This window comes from Pectinophora gossypiella, chromosome 4 (genome assembly GCF_024362695.1).
Source record: "Pectinophora gossypiella chromosome 4, ilPecGoss1.1, whole genome shotgun sequence".
NCBI lineage: Eukaryota > Metazoa > Arthropoda > Insecta > Lepidoptera > Gelechiidae > Pectinophora > Pectinophora gossypiella.
Genome location: NC_065407.1, coordinates 15737496 through 15759721, shown reverse-complemented (window position 1 = coordinate 15759721; position 22226 = coordinate 15737496). Strand labels below are relative to the sequence as shown.

General features: G+C 39.2%; 3 protein-coding genes across 4 annotated transcripts; 2 read left to right on the top strand and 1 right to left on the bottom strand.

The window, feature by feature from the left end:
- Positions 1-1231: 1231 nt before the first annotated feature.
- LOC126382388 (putative nuclease HARBI1) lies at positions 1232-2740 on the top strand. Its single transcript, XM_050032227.1, has 2 exons — positions 1232-1751; positions 1834-2740. The coding sequence occupies exons 1-2, from the start codon at positions 1464-1466 to the stop codon at positions 2596-2598; spliced, it is 1053 nt and encodes a 350-aa protein (XP_049888184.1). The 5' UTR covers positions 1232-1463; the 3' UTR covers positions 2599-2740.
- Positions 2741-2877: 137 nt separating this feature from the next.
- LOC126382396 (uncharacterized) lies at positions 2878-5230 on the bottom strand. The gene is made up of 7 exons (XM_050032241.1): positions 4641-5230; positions 4481-4557; positions 4230-4357; positions 3966-4076; positions 3770-3871; positions 3496-3585; positions 2878-3145 (listed from the first exon to the last, which is right to left on the bottom strand). The coding sequence occupies exons 1-7, from the start codon at positions 4818-4820 to the stop codon at positions 2892-2894; spliced, it is 942 nt and encodes a 313-aa protein (XP_049888198.1). The 5' UTR covers positions 4821-5230; the 3' UTR covers positions 2878-2891.
- Positions 5231-6971: 1741 nt separating this feature from the next.
- On the top strand, positions 6972-21487 carry LOC126382406 (tetraspanin-9-like). 2 transcript variants are annotated; one of them, XM_050032264.1, is made up of 6 exons: positions 6972-7267; positions 15159-15249; positions 19133-19324; positions 19535-19789; positions 20330-20461; positions 21307-21487. In XM_050032264.1, the coding sequence occupies exons 2-6, from the start codon at positions 15172-15174 to the stop codon at positions 21352-21354; spliced, it is 705 nt and encodes a 234-aa protein (XP_049888221.1). In that variant the 5' UTR covers positions 6972-7267; positions 15159-15171; the 3' UTR covers positions 21355-21487. The 2 variants fall into 2 exon arrangements, with proteins under 2 accessions (XP_049888221.1, XP_049888220.1); XM_050032263.1 differs by lacking the exon at positions 6972-7267 and adding an exon at positions 8576-8789.
- The last annotated feature ends 739 nt before the right edge of the window (positions 21488-22226 follow it).

The following is a 22226-nucleotide window of genomic DNA, read 5'->3' as shown; positions in this document are numbered from 1 at the left end:
AGCTGAAAAAAGTTCAATGGTTCCCAGAAGCGACAGCGAATGAAAATGGTTCCTATCTTGCAAAACATCTTGAACGGTAAACTAGGATCCTACATAAGGTTGCCTGGCAGAAATTGCTATTTAGCAATAAGGCCGCCTATTGTACTTATGTTTTTATTCGTATGTTTATGTCCTTTGTATATGTCGTTGTGCAATAAAGTATTATTGATTGATTGATTACCATAACTATAATGTCATGTCGAGGAGCTCGGTGGCGCAGCGGTTAACGCGCTCGGTCTGCGATTTTTGAAGTAAAGCAACTTTCGCAAAGGCCAGTCATAGGATGGGTGACCACAAAAAAAAAAGAAGTTTTCATCTCGAGCTCCTCCGTGCTTCGGAAGGCACGTTAAGCCGTTGGTCCCGGCTGCATTAGCAGTCGTTAATTACCATCAATCCGCACTGGGCCCGCGTGATGGTTTAAGGCCCGATCTCCCTATCCATCCATAGGGAAGGCCCGTGCCCCAGCAGTGGGGACGTTAATGGGCTGATGATGATGAATGTCATGCAGTCGGTATTGCTACACAAAAGTGAAGACTTGTATAATTGGCATTTAAATGGGTACATAGGGAATGCTATCCCGACACGAGTAGGCAAATTCGAGATTCCGCAGGATTGGAAACATCAGTCTCGCATCCCGAAAATTTTGAGATCTCGTCTAGTTCTTGAAAAAAATGTAAAGTAAAAACGACGAAAACTGCTTGTTTAATATAGTGAAGTTAATTAAAAATTTTTTTTTTAATAATATAGTAAATAAAATAAACAAAAACCTTTATCCTTCAATATTACTAACCAAATAGGTAATCAAGTTTTCTTTGGAAATCAGCATAGAATCAAAACAAAAAGTATAACTTATTCTTAAGTTCTTAACTCAAGGAGATTCGCCCAATCCCGTGAATCTCGAATGGGATCTCGCCATATTATGCTTCGGGATTGATCCCGAAAAATTAGACGAGATCCCGCGATCGGGATTGCGTTCCCTAGTACATAGGGTATGGCGCATACTCCACTACGCTGCTCTACTGCAGGATGGCGGACGTTTTTTACGAGACCAACGGCTTAACGTGCTCTTCGAAGCACAGAATCATACATAGTATAATTTTTATTCTACGCTTTATAATAGGAGATAAACTAGCAATCTTTATTGGCATCACTATATAAACACTAACACCCGTATTCTCAGATGTCACTCAAGATTTCCTCCACTCGACTCAACCTCGGTTGAGGATTTTTGGTATTCATAGTTGACATTTACGTCCTCGACTTATGGTTCTTCCTCACTGGAGGTGAGTAAAAATTGAGGAATGAACTGTCAAATGTAAGGTACCTCGTGACCAACCTTAAGGACTACTCAACGCTTGAAATCCGTGCGAACGCTTGTTGTGACGATACTTTTTATATTACAAACTTCGATTTTTGTTATTAAAATGAGTGATAGTGACTTATATAGTGACTTTGAAGAGTTTATGGATTATGTTTATGATAATCCTTACGATTATCCGGCGCGGAAATATATCAGAGACGCTCAAAACCCTTTGGAATGTTACGACGAAGAACAATTTCAAAAACGCTTTCGATTTAGGAAAGATACCGTTGTTCATATGATATTGCCACTGATTGGATTGCAATCAAATGTAACCAACAAAGGGTTACCTTTACCACCCATATTGCAACTACTCATAGCGTTAAGATTTTATGCTACAGGAAACTTCCAGGTAAGTTAGCCATTCAAGCATTTATATAATTACTTATCTACAGTTATAAAAAATATTTACCAAACTATTTCTGTTTCAACAGATTGTTTGCGGAGACCTGCATAAGATCAGTCAGCCAGTTGTATCTAAAATCGTGGCTAAGCTATCGAAAATATTAGCAATGAAAGTAGTTGAGTTTATCAAGTTCCCTGGAGCACACGAGAGAGCCAACGTGAAGAGAGCATTTTACCAACGTGCTCAATTCCCAGGGGTAATCGGGTGCATTGACTGCACTCACGTACCAATTAAAAATCCGAGTCGGGAAAATGGAGAACTTTTCAGAAATAGAAAAGGTGAGTTCTCTATAAATGTACAACTAATATGCGGGCCACAAATGTTGATTTACGACATTGTGGCGAGGTGGCCAGGATCTGCCCATGATTCCCGCATATTCAGCAACAGCCGTTGTAGTATGCGCTTTGAAGAAGGGGATTTAGTAGGTGCTGGCATACTTTTAGGGGACAGTGGATATGCACAGTCATCTTACACGTATACTCCCGTGCTAAATCCACAAACACCAGATCAGGAGTGCTACAACAGATCCCATATCAGTACTAGAAATATTATAGAAAGGCTGAATGGTGTCCTGAAAAGAAGATTTGCTTGTTTAAGCAGGAAGCTTCAGAACAAAATAAAAAATGTCCCTAACATCATCGTGGCATGTGCTGTATTGCACAATATCAGTGTTAACACTAACCAAGAAATGCCAGAACCCTTGAGGTCAAGGATAGACCCACCAACACCTGTTCCAGACAATGAACGAGGTAGTATTATAAGAGCTAGTTTTATCGCAAGACATTTTAGTTAAGTATAATTTTGTTATGTTAGTTATGTTTCCTCAGCAAAAAGAACGCCTTTTGTACCACTTGCTTCTTGTATTTAAATAATAAAGAGTTACTGTATTGTATTATGTACTAGTTTAGTTTCTATCTAGATGTTAGATATGTATTAAATACCTATAATATTATGTTATAATTCATATAGAAAAAGTTCTTAGAAATATTCTTTAAGATTCCATTATTTGTATCATAGTTAAAATTAGTTATTGCTCCAAATACAAGGGATATGCTCAATAAAAAAAATGTAATAAAAACTATCAATTTATTTCTTTCTTTCCCTAGAAAGATGCAGCTCTGCTAGCTCTCGCTTAGCCCGGCTGCATAGCAGCAACTCCTGCGCACTTTCCTTTTCAAGGCGAGCTTTATGATATGTCTCCTCAGCTGCCTTTACGAGCCACTCCCGCTCTGCTATCCTCAATTTATGTAGCTCCTCCTCCCTGTCCACTATCACCTGATATCTATCCTTTCGCAAGGTGAACTCCTGATTAATTACATGAGCCCGAATGTTCTTTGAAGCTGAAACGTAACAAGAAGATATGTTAAAACGCACGAAAGTTCACAGGCTTAATAAACACAGTTACTTATAATAGAAATATTTTTTAACCGATTCTTTTTACTATGAAGTGAATACGTTTAACTGGCTAATATAAAAAAAGGTCACCACAAGTGCTGACAGATGGCCATCACATTCACAGATGTGAATGTAAACAAAAGATAAGAAAGCTGTAAAAACTTTTGTGGACGGAGTTGGGTCGCGCAAGATCAGCATGGGGTTTCTAGGAATTTGTTACCCAAAATACATTAGAAATTATTTTAGTTACTTATAAAGCAGATTTTGTTCAACAATATTGCTATAATAAGAATACCTTGAGTTTGAGAAGGTGCTCCATAATCATGTTCTCTCAATCCAGTTGATGGTCGACGAGGTAGCTCTACTTGTGCCACAGGAACAGACTCTACAAATAAAAAATTCCAAATATGTTACTTAAATAAGGTTACATAAGTGTTCATTAAACACACCTCTTTCTTAAAATCTTTAAAATCTTCACACTGGTTTAGATTACTTGTAATAATAATCAAGCCTATAGTTTTGTTTAAATGTACTAGATAATCAACTTAAGAAAATATCTAAGAAAATACCTTGAATTAGAGAAGGTGGGTCATAATCGGAGAGACGAGACCCGGCTGATGGACGATATTGATTATCCATTATTTCAATATCAACTTCCACAGGAATAGCTTCTGCAAAAAAGGCAAAACATAATGTATTCTGCAAAAAAAAAATATGTTGTTTATTGTGTTAGAAATGGCAAAAAATATAGCTTAACTATTATACTTTGTATTTGGGATGGTCCTTCGCCAGGTGAGGTATTAGCGGGTGCTGCAGGGGCTGCAGGTGCAGGGAGATCGGGTACTGGGGCTAACATGTTGTGGTCCAACACCATATCTGGAATGAAAATGTTATCAATTGCTATAATTTTTACTTGCAAGAGCCACTCGGTGAAATTCTATTAACTTTCAACTGAACATAGAAAAGAAATATCAATAAAAACTATTTAGTAAGTGGAATAAGGTATGTATGTATATCCTGATAACTCACCACTATCACTATCAAACACGCCTTGTAGCTCTATATTTGTGGCATCCAAAAGAGCAGCATCAATAGCCTCCTGGGAGCCTTGAGAGGTACTAGCTGCATACAACCCACCTCCGGTCCTCATGCGTTCCCTTCCAAATTCAAATGAAAAAAAGAGAAGCTTAAAAATAACATTACTTACAGCATTGCACTGTGTTTTGTAACAATAGTAAATAATTAAATATTTACTTTTAAGAAAGTATATGATATTTTACCTTTTTTCTTGTGCTAGAAATTGTTTTCTTCTGGTTTTTAAATTGTCCCAACATTTTTTTAATTGTGCCTCTGTTCGCTAAAAGAAATCAAAGGTTTGTTTGTAAGTTTAATCAAAATCAGGAATGATATTAATATTATGTGCTACATTTAGGTACTTACTTTACTATTGGTCTCAATGGAGTTAAATTCTTGTGTAAGGCGTACCCAAGCCATTTTTTTTACATTTGCATTTCCAGCCCCAATAGTTGCAACAGAATTTAATTTATATTTCAAAACTAATTCCTGCAGACACACTTTTTCGTGTTCAGTAAAAGTTTGTCTTGTTGATCCGCTCGACATTTTGACTTGATAAACACTTTTACAAATCTAATAAACACTTTCACACTCCACAAAGTAGTTTGGGACGGATGATAACTTGCTCAGTGCAAAGTAGTCTGAAATTTGTGTTTGAAATAAACAAAGCCGGTACCGCGAAATCAACTGTCAAAGTCGATTTGACAATTTGTTTGACGTTTAAATGTTCCCATAAACTACAAACGTGACCACAGCCAACAGAATTCTATCATGCTGCCAACAAAATAATACGAAAACAATGACGTCATACCTCCACTCTTCCTCGCTGGAGGAAACCTCCGTTAAGGTTGAGGTGTCAACTAAGAATACCGATTTCAAGGAGATTTTGAGAATCCCTTAAGGTGGCCTTGGCTGAGGACCGAGTGAAGGCAGTTTTGAGTAAACATCTTAGAATACGGGTGGGATAAGAAAATGACAGATATAACTTAAAATAAAATTAGATGGTATTTACAGGAATTAGCACCATAATGTACTTAAATAACTTTGTGACAAAACTAAACTAAAATGAAAATATTCTTTATTGCATACAACACAAGAAACTTTAAAATATTCATAAGCAAGTGCACATGTATCTACTCTCCAACAACATAGTTACCTACAACAATAAGTTTTTGACTTTAATATTGTTAGAAAGGTGACATGGCTTAACTTTTAGCCCGAAAAAAGGAACGACTCCCTTGGGTGCAATGCAAAACTAGCAGTTATAAGGTACTAACATAAGTGAATTGTACTAACAAATAAATGGATCTGTGTTGTGTTTAATATAAATAAATAATATTTACCGAAGCTGAAAAAAGTTCAATGGTTCCCAGAAGCGACAGCGAATGAAAATGGTTCCTATCTTGCAAAACATCTTGAACGGTAAACTAGGATCCTACATAAGGTTGCCTGGCAGAAATTGCTATTTAGCAATAAGGCCGCCTATTGTACTTATGTTTTTATTCGTATGTTTATGTCCTTTGTATATGTCGTTGTGCAATAAAGTATTATTGATTGATTGATTACCATAACTATAATGTCATGTCGAGGAGCTCGGTGGCGCAGCGGTTAACGCGCTCGGTCTGCGATTTTTGAAGTAAAGCAACTTTCGCAAAGGCCAGTCATAGGATGGGTGACCACAAAAAAAAAAGAAGTTTTCATCTCGAGCTCCTCCGTGCTTCGGAAGGCACGTTAAGCCGTTGGTCCCGGCTGCATTAGCAGTCGTTAATTACCATCAATCCGCACTGGGCCCGCGTGATGGTTTAAGGCCCGATCTCCCTATCCATCCATAGGGAAGGCCCGTGCCCCAGCAGTGGGGACGTTAATGGGCTGATGATGATGAATGTCATGCAGTCGGTATTGCTACACAAAAGTGAAGACTTGTATAATTGGCATTTAAATGGGTACATAGGGAATGCTATCCCGACACGAGTAGGCAAATTCGAGATTCCGCAGGATTGGAAACATCAGTCTCGCATCCCGAAAATTTTGAGATCTCGTCTAGTTCTTGAAAAAAATGTAAAGTAAAAACGACGAAAACTGCTTGTTTAATATAGTGAAGTTAATTAAAAATTTTTTTTTTAATAATATAGTAAATAAAATAAACAAAAACCTTTATCCTTCAATATTACTAACCAAATAATCAAGTTTTCTTTGGAAATCAGCATAGAATCAAAACAAAAAGTATAACTTATTCTTAAGTTCTTAACTCAAGGAGATTCGCCCAATCCCGTGAATCTCGAATGGGATCTCGCCATATTATGCTTCGGGATTGATCCCGAAAAATTAGACGAGATCCCGCGATCGGGATTGCGTTCCCTAGTACATAGGGTATGGCGCATACTCCACTACGCTGCTCTACTGCAGGATGGCGGACGTTTTTTACGAGACCAACGGCTTAACGTGCTCTTCGAAGCACAGAATCATACATAGTATAATTTTTATTCTACGCTTTATAATAGGAGATAAACTAGCAATCTTTATTGGCATCACTATATAAACACTAAAACACAGTTCGATTTATAAAAGGAAGAGTTAGGGTGCGTGCGGATATAAATCCTAATTGCGCATCACATCACCTTAAGTGACCCAGTTGGGAACATAAACATGCCAACAAAAAATATGAGCAGGCGAGTTGGCGGGGAGGCGGCATGGGCGGCACGACCAGTCTCGAGGCTTGCTTCGACCGTCGCGCACCTGCCGCGCTGCGTTCCAACACTCCAACACAGGCCCCCAACACTCAATGAACGTACTACAAGTGACGTAATAAGTAAGAGTGATAAAGTGAAACCGTATCGTATTGTGCACTCAAACTTACACCAGTGTCGAGTTCGCGCCAAACAACGCGAAACAAAGGTGCATCGGAGTTGTTTGTGCACTTAATACGTTGCCTTGGCGACTTGTTGATGAATACAGGACGCGGTCTCACACTTGCATATCCAATAAAGGAATAGGTAAATAGCAAGGTTTTAAACCTTTTCTCATTCATTAGTTCTGTTATATTTTATCTCAACAACTTTGATATTCAACGTAAAATTTACGGCCAATAGTCAATGCTAAGAGCTTATTATTCTTAAAACTGTTGGTCAATTTTTAACAGTGTTAATGAATTGTAAATGCGACTTTCACTTATTATCTATCATCTTGAGAGAAGGGATCGGATGGACCTTGATTACCTACTGGCATTACCTTGAGTTGCGTCTGCGCATAACTCGTGCAATGCTACATGAAACTTGACACACATACACACACTGTGACACACATAACATAGTACGCAGGTATGACATAAGGACCGGTGGTATGGAGGTGAAAATAAACATGTTTAGAGGTCGAGACTCTGTTGTCTTGACGAAAGTGTTACACGGGTTGTAAATGTGGATAAGGTCTTGATAATTTCAATTGTAGTGCATTAAAACATTCAATGGTACCTATTTGATGCATGATCCGGTTTGAGACGCATACCTACTACTTATACTTAGATATTGTTAAGAAACTGTTACTAAGGGTGGTATTAATAAACGAATCTCATCTGAGACTGCCCTCAAGATCATGCTCTAGTCTCTGTTTTATATGAGTAAGTACTGCCACATTGACATGATCTTGAGTGCGGTCTCGAAGCTGAGATTAGTTTATTACCTAATACCACGCTAAGTATCTTTCCAAGTTGCCTCAATGAAGCCTAAATGGATCGCAGATAATGTTCCAAAAACAAATTTCTTCAATTCAATTTAAATATTTTAATGCTTAGGTACGGTCACGAGCATTAATATGTATACACTTTGGTACCATGTCATATTAACTTTTTTGACAAATTGTCTCACTAAATGTCAAATATGTTAGTGCGACAGAGTCCTAAAGTGGATACATTATATTGCTCACGACTGTACATACCTATCACAAAAACCTACTTTCGTGCCTAGTTACATTAGTCCTTCGTAGTTATCTGCGTCTTCTTGATACTAATGTACTTACCTATGAGGAGTTGACAGCAGCGAATCAGAAACATTCATTCTTTTAGGTACCTTAGAGGTTCGGTCACGAGCATTATTGCATTATATACACTTTGGTACCATGTCACATTAACTTTTTTGACAAATTGAACTGTAAGTCTCACTAAATGTCAATATGTTATCATGTTAGTGCGACAGAGTCCTAAAGTGGGTACATTATATTGCTCATGACTGTACTTGCTTACCTACCACACATAAAATACTTATTCTTTTTTTTCTACTCGCTATTTGGCCATTATGAAAATTTATTGAGGGTGGATAGCTAACGCCGTCAAACACTGCAGTAGAAGTAACTTGACATAATATGAAATAATACGTATTCAGATATAAGTAATTTTGACTTTATAAAAAAATACTTGTGACTATAATTTCGAAAAATGAAGAAGACATTCAAACTAGGATCTAAACAGGACATAATATTTGACTCGAAGAAGCCATCGATAAAACGAACCAAAAGGAGTTTCAGGTAAGCCGTACCGCATTGCATAGCTATATAGATTATTTGTCAAAATATATCTACTTAAGTACCTACTTACTTAGTATTTTTACGATTGATTAAATGTTCCGAAATAATAATCCTAAAACGAACAGTTCAAGAAGTGCGGTTGTGTTTAATCTACTTATAAATATTTTTCCATAGCTTGTTAACTTGGTGCAAAGCAAAGGTATTCAAGGTAAGTATTATTATTAAGTAAAGGTACACCGTCTTACATCAATCACATTCTATTTAGGTTATAATTCCCGACACATAGCTTGACCAATATCCAGAAATCTTTTACGGTATAAATCGGAAATACGGCAAGCATAATCAAAGAGCAAAAGTGCAGTCACTGAGCCCAGCGAATTATTCGTAAACAGTGGTGAAATTATAGAATAGAAAATAGAATAGAAAAATATTTATTTCAAAAAAAGAGATTTACAAAAGTAATCTGTTACAAAAAACTGGTTTTATGAGGTAGTTTCAGAAAATCTACATATAGACAGATAACACAGCGGACCCTGCACTAAGCATAAGCCTGTATCGCAGGGGCCCGAAAAAATTTACATTGTTTGGTTTTGTTCGGACTTATCCAGAAGCAACAGATGAAACATTTAAACGTACAAAAGAAACTGGTATGTGAAAAAATATAATATGTATATAATATATAGTATTTATAAGTTAGAAGGAGTGTCTATGTGGGTGTGTGTGTGTGTGTGTGTGTGTGTGTGTGTGTGTGTGTGTGTGTGTGTGTGTGTGTGTGTGTGTGTGTGTGTGTGTGTGTGTGTGTGTGTTTGTGTGTGAGTGTGTATTTCTATGTGATCCCGTAATTATGAATTTGGCATCAATTCCTCCGTTTTGTCATAGTTCTGACTCAGCAACCATGTCTCAACTTCTTTTTTGGTCTCTCGGAGGGACATCGATTTAATCGGGAGTTTGTGGCAAATTTTATTATATACGTAGATGGAAAGATAATGTGGGTGACGTTTAGCAAAAGTAGTTTTAACTGTCGGAATTGCAACTCTAAAAATCCTTCGCTGCAGAAGCGCTTCGTACTCAGGTGAGGAGCGAACAGCTCTGTGTCTTGCAACCACAGTCTTTAACATGAACAACTGGCGCACCCGCAGAACTTTGCATTCGTTGTAAAGTAAGTCAGTAGAAAACCTGAAAGGTTTTTGCAACATCACCTTGAGTATAGCCCTCTGCGCACGCTCTACCTCTATAAGTATTGTTTTAGCCGCCCCACCCCAAACCCCGATACAGTATGTGATTAAGGATTGTGCAAGAGCTTTATACACCGTTAATAACATGTCCTTCGAGGCACAATGCCGCAGAGATTTCATTATATAAATCATTTTTCTCAATCGAGAAGCAAGTGCTGAGATTTGTAGCCTGAAAGACATGCATTCGTCTATCAGAATACCAAGGTATTTGATAGTAGTGGCTCGTATTATTGTTTTGCAATTGCATGTGAAGTCAATATTGCTATGAAGAAAAGGAAGGCAAGTGCTTGAGTGTAGCTGTAATGATCTTAATGGCGGCTCTGATGCTTTGGTTTTGTAGAAAGCTATATATTTTGTTTTAGCGACGTTTAGTGTTAGTAAATTCCTATCTAGCCAATTTGCAACAATTCCCAAACCCGTTTCAGCAAGTCTATATGTTTCATCCCAGGAGTTGCCTCGAAACAAAATAACTGTATCATCAGCGTAGCAAATCACCTCCGTGCTAGGTAAGGTCAGTTTCAAGAGATCGTTCATGTATATAATGAATAGCGTAGGTCCCAGGACACTACCTTGTGGAACACCAAAAACATGAGGAAGCATTTGGCTAGCTGACGTGCCCACTTTTATACACTGTTGCCTATCTGTGAGGTAACTTGAAAACCAGTCACGAACGACCCCTCTGACGCCGATTGAAGTCAGAGTTATGAACCATTAGTTGTCATAATTATAAAATTTATAAATTTTTGTAGCTGTTTTTGGTCTATTACAGAAACCACATGTAACCACGAGGTCTTAAGTGCAACCAGTTAATTTATTACTTTGCAAGAAACTGATTGGACTTTTGCATATTAGATACATTTCATTGCGGAATTAAAACTTTATGTACTCTTACTCATCATACTCCTGCCCTTGTCCTTTACTGAATGTGGTCGGCACAACATGTATTCCTCTTCCATTAATTTCTGTCAGTCGTCATCTCAGTACTCATTCCACACACATATCCTTCTTCACACAATCCATCCACACTTTCTCTTGTAAGTACTTACTGTTTATTTTAATCTCCTCTTCTGTTGTTTGGGTTGTGAAGTGCATTACCAACCCCATCAACCCTGGGGTCAGGGTTACTATTAAGCCGCCAAAGGCCCCTGACATGGCTCATGTAACGACTACAAACTTACATTAGTAAGTATCGGGACCAACGGCTAATAACGCTGGCGGCAAGACGGTTATTTTAATAATATACAAAATGTTAAAAATCTTTGATAGCCCTGTTCGAAGAACGTGTGCATTACTTTGTGAGTTTAAATTTATGTTTGAATCATTGTGTTAACACTTTTACGAGGCGCCATATTGGGTCAACTTACGTGCCTATCTATTTTCTTGTTCTATCCTGTTAGTTAACTTCTAAAATAGTCCGATACAAATGCCTCTATAGGTTGGTTTCAACAAGTTACCTACCAGTTGGTCTGGTTTTACTCGTATCAAATATTTTAAATATAATGTGGACGCCTCGTTGATGTCTTTTGTATGTAATTATTGCTAATATGAAGCAGTGGCGGCTGTATACAATTTTGTCCGGCCAAGTAGTTAATGCCATCTGCGGCAAATCTACAATAAGTCACGTCTAAAAAAAGCTGTATACAATTATAAAGATATAAAAATTACAAAATATTACTTCATTTATTTATTTGGGGAGCTCGGTGGCGCAGCGGTAAACGCGCTCGGTCTGCGATTGTTGAAGTTAAGCAACTTTCGCAAAGGCCGGTCATAGGATGGGTGACCAAAAAAAAAGTTCATCCGTGCTTCGGAAAGCACGTTAAGCCGTTGGTCCCGGCTGCATTAGCAGTCGTTAATAACCATCAATCCGCACTGGGCCCGCGTGATGGTTTAAGGCCCGATCTCCCAATCCATCCATAGGGAAGGCCCGTGCCCCAGCAGTGGGGACGTTAATGGGCTGATGATGATGACTTCATTTATTTATTTGTACTTTCACAATAACACAAATACAAGAACATACAAAGCAAACAGTACTTACAGGTAAGCTTATCTCTAAATAAAGAGATTTCTTCCAGCTGACCTACGTGACCTTCATCTTTACTTTTAAATTAAGTACTTACCATATTAATATTTATTATACATATCATACTTGGAGTGTTATTGCAATTTCTAATGTGAGCAAGAAAAGTGCACCACCAGTGTTCTAGCCATAGAGACAGCCAATCAGCTCGCGACACCGAACACTTCAGGACCCCGATGCCGACCCCGCCGGCGTGGTCGATTTCCCTCACTCAGCGCTTATCGCTATCGACCCACTAGGGTCGATTAATTCTTACATTTTTTTTCCTCTCAGACGACGCCCTGAGCCAAGGTTCGCGCCCAACTAAGCACTCTCAGGCCTGTTGTCTTAAACGTTGTACCGGATGAGAGCCTTCAGCGCTCCCCATTTGTCCGGCAAAGTAGTTAATGCCATCTGCGGCAAATCTAAAATAAGCCACGTCAAAAAAAAAGCACCACCAGTTCGATGCACTGTTATGTAAATTACTTTACCACTTTTGTGCATTTTTATGTGTTGTCGAAATAAATTGATTTTTGATTTGATGAGCACCAGCTGCCACTGAGACAAATAAAGTGCCTTTTTTGACGTGACTTATCGTAGATTTGCCGCAGATGACATTAATTAAGTACTTGGCCGAACAAATGGGGAGTGCTGAGGGCTCTCACCCGATACAAATTAAGAATAACGTGACTGTAAGTCGCTGGAAGACAATTGATAATCACGTTTGACATTGTTGTACAGTCATGAGCAATATAATGTATCCACTTTATTTGACATTTAGTGAGACTTACAGTTCAATTTGTCAAAAAAGTTAATGTGACATGGTACCAAAGTGCACTACATACACTATACATATTAATGCTCGTGACCGTACCGCATAGAACAACACGGATCTCCGCGGATTTTTTGAGATAGATACAGAGTGTTAGTGAAATCGTAACGAAGACTTTGAGGGTTGATTCAGGCCATGATTCTGAGTTGATATCAAGTGGAATTTTCCGTCGCTGAAGTATGGGTCTGAAAATAATGAAAAAAGACACTAAAACTTATGGTGTGAGTGTGACTAAACATCCATACCCATACATATTCGTATGGTTACCTGTACGTACCTGTACGGGGTGTAAGTGACATGTAACAAATATTAAGAGGGATACAACTCATTATTCTGAGTTAGTATCCATTCTAAAACAACAAAATACAAAATAAATAATTAATTTTGAGATGAAAAATTCCATTTGATCTTAACTCAGAATCATAGCTGAATCATCCGATTATTCGTTACGATGTCACTAATACCCTGTATTTTCCAGAAGATTTTTATTTCTTTATTTAAGAAATAAAAATAAAAGATTTTTTCTGTCGAACAACAAACGCGACATGGGTTTGTCTCAACGCAATGTAAGTAAATACCTATAAGTAATATACTTACACATAAGTAAGCAATAAAGTAGATAATAAATAAATTATTTTGCGTCTACTTACTAGCAGAGCTGCCACCTGAGTATGCGAGTAGGTATTTGCTGATAAATTTTATAAGTAGGTACCTAAGTACTTATGTAGAAGTTAGTTAGAGTTGCGAGAAACTTAACTAGCTCTTAACAATAGTACGGCTGGTTTATCGCATGCCCTACTTAGATTATAATGTTTTTTTCAACTGTCCTTTAAATTATAAAATCTAACCATAAGTATACTAAGTAGGTAGTGGGACTGTAACGTGGAACCTGAAAAAGGGCAGCAGTAACTGTCAGTACTAATCAGAGGCGGAGGACAGGAGTCCCAGTATGGCTTTGAAATAGACTACTCTGGGCACCATCCCACTCGCGTCAGACGGAGTACTGCGGGGCGGAAGGCAGGAAACCCCTGCCCTATTTTTCCCTAAAAAAGTAGCATGAAGAATAGTACACCGATAAGAGCGTGGCTCTTAAATTAGTGATGGACCATAAATATCCCACTGATGGACTAAAGCCTCCATCTAATCCTTCCACGACTAGACAGTCACATAAGATAGAGATCCTTTGTTTCTTCCGGCTAACCGTGCATGGATCTCATAGTATCATTCCGCATTTGTCTGCTGCGCCTGCATTTATCGCCTCCTGTATCTCTCGGCGGTAATCTTGGTCAATAAGTCATCCGGCGCGCCGTTAAAGTGATCAATCCCATTTCAATTTGGCGGACTAATTTGTTCGGTTTGAGAAGTTTTAGGCGGATGAGGCGTTATGTAAAAATTGACGGCTCAAAGTGTAACTATGTTACTTATTGAATAAAGACATTTTTGAATTTGAATTTGAGTTGCGTCGATAATTTCAGTTTTATAGAGCGCAGTATGGATGACGTGATCAATTAATTTCAGACCTAACTTACTGCGCGTAAAGATTCTATTGATTGATGTTTGTATAATACTTAACTTACTTTTTATTTAATTTCCTGTAAGTTCTTTACTTCTTTCTTTATGGTTGTACTTATTACATCTTATCTACAGACAGAGGTAACAAAAGTTATCGGAACAATGTATTACTATGCTTGAGTGGCTGCTTAAGTAATGTTTAAATTAGCAATTTATGCTGTCATTGACATTACATTTACTCACGTATAACACTTTACTTAGGTACTTACTTACTTTAACTATAGCTGTAAGTTGTCCCCAGTGAACTTGACCCTGCGCAGTCCAATAGTCACATGTGCGCGTCTATCTGTCCATCACCTCAAGAAATGTGTTTTATTTTTATAGTATTAAGAATTCGCTGATAGATAGTGGAGTGTATGGAGAGAGTGTTTGGCTTTTTGCGAGAAGATTTATTAATGATTTACTACTTATTTTGTTTTTTCCATTATTATTTTTATTTTTTGTGTGATTGTTTACCTTTTAAGTTTGAAATTGTATTTTTAGTGTTTTTCATGTCATTCCTAGTCTTATTTTTCTTTTTATTTATTTTTTCATTCATTGTTTATTTTTGTTGTATTAGTTTTTATATTGTTTTTCTCGTCATACAGCGCATTGGGTTACACTCTAATGTTATATGTACGTTTATAAATAAATAAATAAATAAAGACCTACATCAATTACTTTTATCTCCTCAGGTTGGGACTCACTATGGGGATGGGCGGCGCTATGGACAGCTGCGGGCGCTGCATGAAGTACTCGCTCGTCTGCATCAATATCATCACATTTGTAAGTACTGCCTTCTATATCATAACATTAAGTAAACAGCCTACGTCACACTGCTGGGAACAGGTCTCTCCGCAATCAACCGGAGGGGGTATGGAGCATACTCCTCCACGCTGCTCCAACGCGGGTTGGTGGGCTTTTACATCTATTTATTTATTATTTCGCGACATTACAATGGTCAGTGTAGAAGCGTCAATGCGCCGTAAAACTTTCGTAGCAGCATACTAAGAATCATATAATACATTTTCTAATATCTGTGACATATGTTTGTTCTGCAAAAGCGGGCCATTCGGGCGATTTACAAATTGGGACCCAAGATGTCACTTAGAAATAAATTTAAAGAAATTAATATTTTAACTATGGCATCACAATATATCTTTGAAAACTTAATATATGTAAAAAAACATATAGGATTATTTGCAAAAAATAGCGATCGGCACATTGTTAATACCCGGAATAAAAATAAACTTGCTTTACAAGTCAGTCGATTACATAAGATTACTAAATCTTTTAAGGGGCAATGTATACGTTTTTACAATAAGATTCCCATTGACATTCAGAATTTGCCTTTCAACTGCTTTAAGAAAGTAGTTAAACAAAAACTTTACAAAAAAGGTTATTATAAAGTTAGTGATTATTTAGAAGATATGAATGCATGGGATTAACTGTCTGAGAACTGATATTAGGCAGCTAAATTACTCAATTGTATATCAATATTTTATGTTTATTTTTATTTTTTTTAAAAGAACGTCTAGGGCCCTGTGCCGAGGTTTTTCTTGCAGCTTCTTTTCCCCGGCTATACAGGTTGTGAGAAGCTGCAGTAGTTTTAGGCGGATGAGACGTTCGTTATGTAAAAATTGACGATTCAAAGTGTAACTATGTTACCTACTGAATAAAGATATTTTTGAATTTGAATTTGCATATTTGAATTAGGTAACTACCACTAAGCTACTACTAGTATTAATAGGTATTAATATACTTAAACAAAGAATAAGAATATTTAGAGCAAGTATTCGAATATTGTAATCCTTTGCCATAAAAATTGGTTATTTAAGCCACATACGAGCACAGGAACATCGGAGTCGATGCAGTCGCCGTAGCCGAAACCGGCTGAACACATCATCATCATAATTCTAATCTACCTTGATACGGCGTAATTTTATCCGGGTGGTTTTTTAAACTTTAAATACTTAAGTAATTCAATGTTTTTGCACCGAAATGTTCCTTTTACCGCTATTAACAAGGTATATATTGCATAGTATTTTACATAATTGAGCGTTCGCTCGCATGCAAGCTCGGGACAATGAATATGAAATTAATTAGGTGACGCGATATCGTGATTTATGCCTGTGACACGTATACAAAGCACGACTACACGGCCCCCGTACTTAGCCTAGAAAGGTTATAAACTGTGTCAAGAAAGTACTTAAGTAAGTAATAAGTATCCAGAAATTGGACTGAAGGGAAATTACGGCGCTTATCGCTATCGTCCTACTCTGGACCGTGGACCCCCTCTCCGAGATTACCTTCTTAAACAATACCCTGAGTAACCTGATACCTTCGGATTCATGATGGGCAAGGTAAATTGCCCAAACTGTGACATATGCGGTATTATTGAAGATGTGACGCACATTACGGTGGAGTGTGATCGGAATGAATCGTTATGAAGAAGGTGTATGTCTAGGAATTACAATGTCGGTATTGTAAATAGTATTTCGGCGTCTCCAGAATCGGCAGATGCTAAAGTTCTATTTAATTTAGTGCATTTTGTCATCAAGGGCCGAAAAGTGTAAAACTAAGTGTGTTCAATATTTTCTTACTTAATTTTATTGGTGCCTTATTATGAGGGTGTCATGCGTTTAGGTAAAACCCTCCTTAAAAATAAAGAGGAAAAAATAAAAAACCTAAGCAGTGCTTTACCGGGTGAGAGCCCTCAGCGCTTCCCTTTGTCCCATCGAGTAGCCAAAATTATCGAATCGAGACAAATCTCTAATCTCTCAATCACATCAAATTCGAATCCTGGTGGGGACATCAATTGTGATCCCTAGTTTTATTATGACACAAGTCCATTATCCATGGTCAGAAAATAAGTTGATCCCGCTTACTCACTGATGTGAGTATGTTCATGAATTTGAACATCGACGGCGCTTAGAGCTTGACGCCAAGCGCGATGAATTGAAAGCCCGACCGTCTGCGGCGATCAATTATGCATATTTAAATGGTGTACTCACATGCCCGCTATGTGCGAGGATCTTTTCCAATAAGATTGGCTATATAAGCCACATGCGAGCCCATGAACGTCGGAGTTGAAGCAGTCGCCGTAGCCGAAATCGGCTTGATCGCATAATCATCATCATCATCATGTTATATTCATCCGTTTATCTCTTATCGTCGGAGGCGTTTGTAATCTTTTTAACTACTTTTAAAGTGAATTATGTGCGACTTCAGCAAGTGGCAAAACAATCAGCGTTTTTTACTACAGTCTACGAGTGGTGAAACGGCTTCCGTAGTAGTTGAGCGTTGTCTCTCTATCCGGAGGTCCCGGGTTCGACATTACATGCTGATCACCTGATTGCCGAAAATAACATGATCCGTGCTTCGGAAGGCACGTTAAGCCGTTGGTCCCGGTTACTACTTACTGATGTAAGTATGTAGTCGTTACATGAGTCATGCCAGGGGCCTATGGCGGCTCAATAATAACCCTGACATTAGGGTTGATGGGGTTGGTATTCCACCTCACAACCCACACGATAGAAGAAGAAGATTGTATCTGCATAATATCATCGTCGTTTTCTATGTATATTTCTCTTCTTTTGGTGGGCCTCGGGAAAGAAGGGCAATAAAAAGGCGACTGGTCGCTGACCGCACACGAAGCGTTCTCGGAACAAGTCGGAGGTACCCTCGACATGCAACCGTGTTTGCAGGTCAACTCATTTAGATCATATCTACCCTCTCAATGACATTACAGGGGTGGAATGGGCTCTCTACCTGCGAACTTATCGTCAGAAGTGACGTCAGCAGTATTTTTTGTTAATAAGTAAGGGTGAAGAACCTTTTGTAAAAAGTTTGAGTTTGACTCACCAAGTTTTTATCTTAAGGTCCATCGTTAAACTCCTACGTGTAAAAGACATCAACGCGATCGATACCCAAATATATTCCGTCATTATATTCATATTTACATTTAAGTATTTTGGTTTCAAATGAACTTATTAACAGCCTCCGTGGTCTAGTGGTTAGAGCGTTAGGCTCACGAACTGGAGGTCCGGGTTCGATTCCCGAAGGGGACATTGTCGAAATCACTTTGTGAGACTGTCCTTTGTTTGGTATGGACTTTTCAGGCTTGAATCACTTGATTGTACCAATGTGTTATGTTTTCACTAACACAGTTGGCTCAACCATTATAGACGGCGATACGGGTCACAACCATCACGCTGGTCTAACAAAGAGCTCGGTGAGGTGTGGGTACTTAGATTATCTTACTATGGATGTACCTCTTACTACTCCATTTGAATAGGGTCGCCAGCTTATGTTATGTGTAAAAATAACTTTTTATTTTGTAAATGCTAGCACATACATATACATAAACTGCCTATATACGTTCCATTGCTGGGCACAGACCTCCCCTCAATCAACCGGAGGGGGTATGGAGCATACTCCACCACGCTGCTCCAATGTGGGTTGGTGGAGGTGTTTTTACGGCTAATAGCCGGAACCAACGGCTTAAAGTGCCCTCCGAAGCACGGAATCATCTTACTTTTTCGGACAATCAGGTGATTCAAGCCTGAAAAGTCCTTACCAAACAAAGGACAGTCTCACAAAGTGATTTCGACAATGTCCCCATCGAGAATCGAACCCGGAATGCTAGCACAATGAACTGTAATTACAGATCGGCGGAGCCATAGTCCTCGGCGTGGGCGCGTGGGTATGGAGCACGCGGTCATTCTCGTCGACGCTGTTGAGCAACAACATGTTCGTGGCGTCCATGGCGGTGGTGGTCGCCATGGGGGCGGCCATCATGCTGCTCTCCCTGCTCGGCTGCTGCGGCGCCGCTAAGGAGGTCAAGTGCATGCTGCTCACGGTACGTCGTACACTTAGGTATATTTAACTAGCCAGTTGAATTTATAGCCTAAGTTCGTTGATTTTTTTTTACGTGGCTTATTGTAGATTTGCCGCAAGTGGCATTAATTACCTACTTGGCTGGAAATACTAGAACTCCTGCCCTCCGCCTCTGAATAGTACTGACAGTTACTGCTGATTTTTAATTCCTTTCTCTTTGTTCTATTTTCAGTACTACATCCTGGTATTCATAATCTTCGTGGTGATGCTGGTGGGCGGGATCCTTCAGTTCGTGTTCCGCGAGAAGGTTCTGACGACCCTCGACCGGGAGATGTACGCGGCGGTGCCGTACTACGGGACCAGGCAGGAGTACACGCGCGCCTGGGACGACACGCAGACGTACCTGCAGTGCTGCGGAGTGAGGAGTTACAAGGACTGGAATGATAACGTGCCTGAGAGCTGCTGCAAGGAAGTGTATCATGGACAGGTATGGCGGATAAATTTATGTTAATATATCCAACTGAATGCAAGCGTTTCGGAGGTATGTCAATGACCACATACATACAGGGTGTTAGTGACGTCGTAACGAAAACTAAGGGGGATGATTCAGACCACGATTCTGAGTTGATATCAAGTGGAATTTTCTGTCGGAAAATTCATGAAAATTTTATTGTTTTTTTTTTAATTATATTCAGTCCCATACTTTTGCGGCGAAAAATTCCACTTGATATCAACTCAGAATCGTGGTCCCAATCACCCCTCAAAGTTTTCGTTACGATGTCACTAACATTCTGTACATACACATACGTTTGGAGATGTGTGTATTGGGCTGGCTTTCCCATCGCGGGTTGGAAGGTCACACAGGCAATCGCTTCTGTCTCCTTTTGTCAAATTTTCAGATGATAACGCTAGGGAGATGATAATGTATCCAACTGAGGCTGAGAAAAATACGTGACGTCGTGACTTGTTGCCGAGTTGACTTGCTAGATTATATAAATATATTCAATTTTGTTTTTTTTTTCAACAGCGCTTGGACTGCCGGTCGTCGCCGAACCCCACTACCATGTACACGGAGGGCTGCCTCAGCAAGACCATCGACTTCCTAAGAGAGGATGCCGTCTACATCGGCGTCGTCGCCATCATCGTCGCGCTCATTATGGTGGGTTCAATTGACTTTATCCTCCACAAGAATGTTTGAAAAATGAAAGGCGCTTGACGTGGTTTTGACTATAAGACGGCGATATGTGAACATAGAGCAAGTGCTGGGAGAGAGTAGCCATATGCCGCAGGACAGCTAGTTGTATCAAAACTACTTGCAGTCGGCCTGCGCGCTAGACTGAATCTTCGTCCTTGAAAAATGCCGTAATGTTCGGTTTTTTGCTGCAAATAGCTTTTATCGACCACTGGTACAAGTAAGTAGGTAGTAGGCTGAGCTGTAGGCCATCTACGGGGTTCACGGGTGGCGGATAGTAGAACAGCCATCAGATATGACCAAACAAACAGCGACAGGATTAGCAGAACGTAGTGGGTAGCTCATTGGGACGGGCTAACCTATAAAAAGCTACTTAGGTTCTATGACGATCTTGTGACGTAGCGAGTAGGCGCCGCTACTTCAAAAGCGCACCCCTGATGCCGAGCAGCAGCGGTATCAGTACTGGTTTGAGGCCGAGGAAATGGATTCTGGTAGGGCTCGAGCTAGAACATCAACGGAAGGCGATTGGGGCAACCACCGTTCTACACGCCCTATCTGTGGAGTAACGGCGATTACTCCACCGACAAGAGCACAGCTCTTAAATAAAAAGAGAGAGAGAGGTACAAGTATAATGTGACGTGTTACACCTTCCCCCCGCGAAAAGTCGCAGAAAATATTGTATTAACAACTAATGCCTACTCCCCTCCGGTCCGCGGAGGTCCGTGTTGCTCTATGTATGTGAAACGCCTCGACAAACATTACGTAATATGTGTTTCTGGTGTTTACTAATTAAATATTTCATTTATTTCCAGTTACTGGCGTTGATATTCTCGTGCGGGCTGTTTGTGAAGATAGAGTGACGTCACAGTCACGTGACCGCCGGTGACTAGTTTCGTGACTGTTACACACGCTTGTTGACTGGGTTCGCTTGTGTCTGTGTGCTTTCTGATTAATTTATTTTTTAAATTTCAAATAAAAATCTATATCGGTGTACCTTCTCCATTTTTTTACCCAAATACCTTTTAAAGATAACATAGCGTCACGCCTGTATCCCTGATGGGGTAGACGGAGGTGTATAGTACGGTCACGAGCATTAATATGTATACACTTTGGTACCATGTCACATTAACTTTTTTGACAAATTGAACTGTAAGTCTCACTAAATGTCAAATATGTTAGTGTGACAGAGTCCTAATGTGGGTACATTATATCGCTCATGACTGTACCAATTAAACACCCACTCCAGCCATGATTCGTTACACAAAAGTCGTTGAGAGCCTGAGCCGTTTTTTTTATTTATACCTACTCATCATCATCTCCCTAGCATTATCCCGTTTTTCACAGGGTCCGCTTATCTAACCTAAAGATTTGACAGGTCCGGTTTTTACAGAAGCGACTGCCCGTCCGACCTTCCAACCCGCGAAGGGAAAACCAGCCTAATACAGATTAGATCACATACCTCCGAAAACGCATTTCTCAGGAATGTGGGTTACCTCACGATGTTTTCTTTCACCGCTGATAATCATTTACGATCCAAACATGAATTCGAAAACAAATTCGACATTCATTGAACCTGAGACCTGTTGAAGTCGAGAGAGCGAGGCAAGCATTCTACCAAATGGGCTACCACGGCCCCTAATCTTGCAAATATCCTCTCTTGCAAACCACGTGATATCAATTATCTATGACCATGCATTCAAATTCGAAGTCGAATTTAGTGGTTCAGAGTCTG

What these genes read in the sequence shown, in the direction of transcription:
- LOC126382396 (XM_050032241.1), bottom strand. Translation starts at nt 4,820, where the DNA reads ATGTCGAGCGGATCAACAAGACAAACTTTTACTGAACACGAAAAAGTG. An exon ending in CGTGTTTGATAGTGATAGTG is followed by an intron (nt 4,077 to 4,229) that starts GTGAGTTATCAG and finishes TTTTCATTCCAG; the next exon opens with ATATGGTGTTGGACCACAAC. An exon ending in AGCACCTTCTCAAACTCAAG is followed by an intron (nt 3,146 to 3,495) that starts GTATTCTTATTA and finishes GTTACGTTTCAG; the next exon opens with CTTCAAAGAACATTCGGGCT.
- LOC126382388 (XM_050032227.1), top strand. Translation starts at nt 1,464, where the DNA reads ATGAGTGATAGTGACTTATATAGTGACTTTGAAGAGTTTATGGATTAT. An exon ending in ATGCTACAGGAAACTTCCAG is followed by an intron (nt 1,752 to 1,833) that starts GTAAGTTAGCCA and finishes CTGTTTCAACAG; the next exon opens with ATTGTTTGCGGAGACCTGCA.
- LOC126382406 (XM_050032263.1), top strand. Translation starts at nt 8,701, where the DNA reads ATGAAGAAGACATTCAAACTAGGATCTAAACAGGACATAATATTTGAC. An exon ending in TCAAGTGCATGCTGCTCACG is followed by an intron (nt 19,325 to 19,534) that starts GTACGTCGTACA and finishes TTCTATTTTCAG; the next exon opens with TACTACATCCTGGTATTCAT. An exon ending in TCATCGTCGCGCTCATTATG is followed by an intron (nt 20,462 to 21,306) that starts GTGGGTTCAATT and finishes ATTTATTTCCAG; the next exon opens with TTACTGGCGTTGATATTCTC.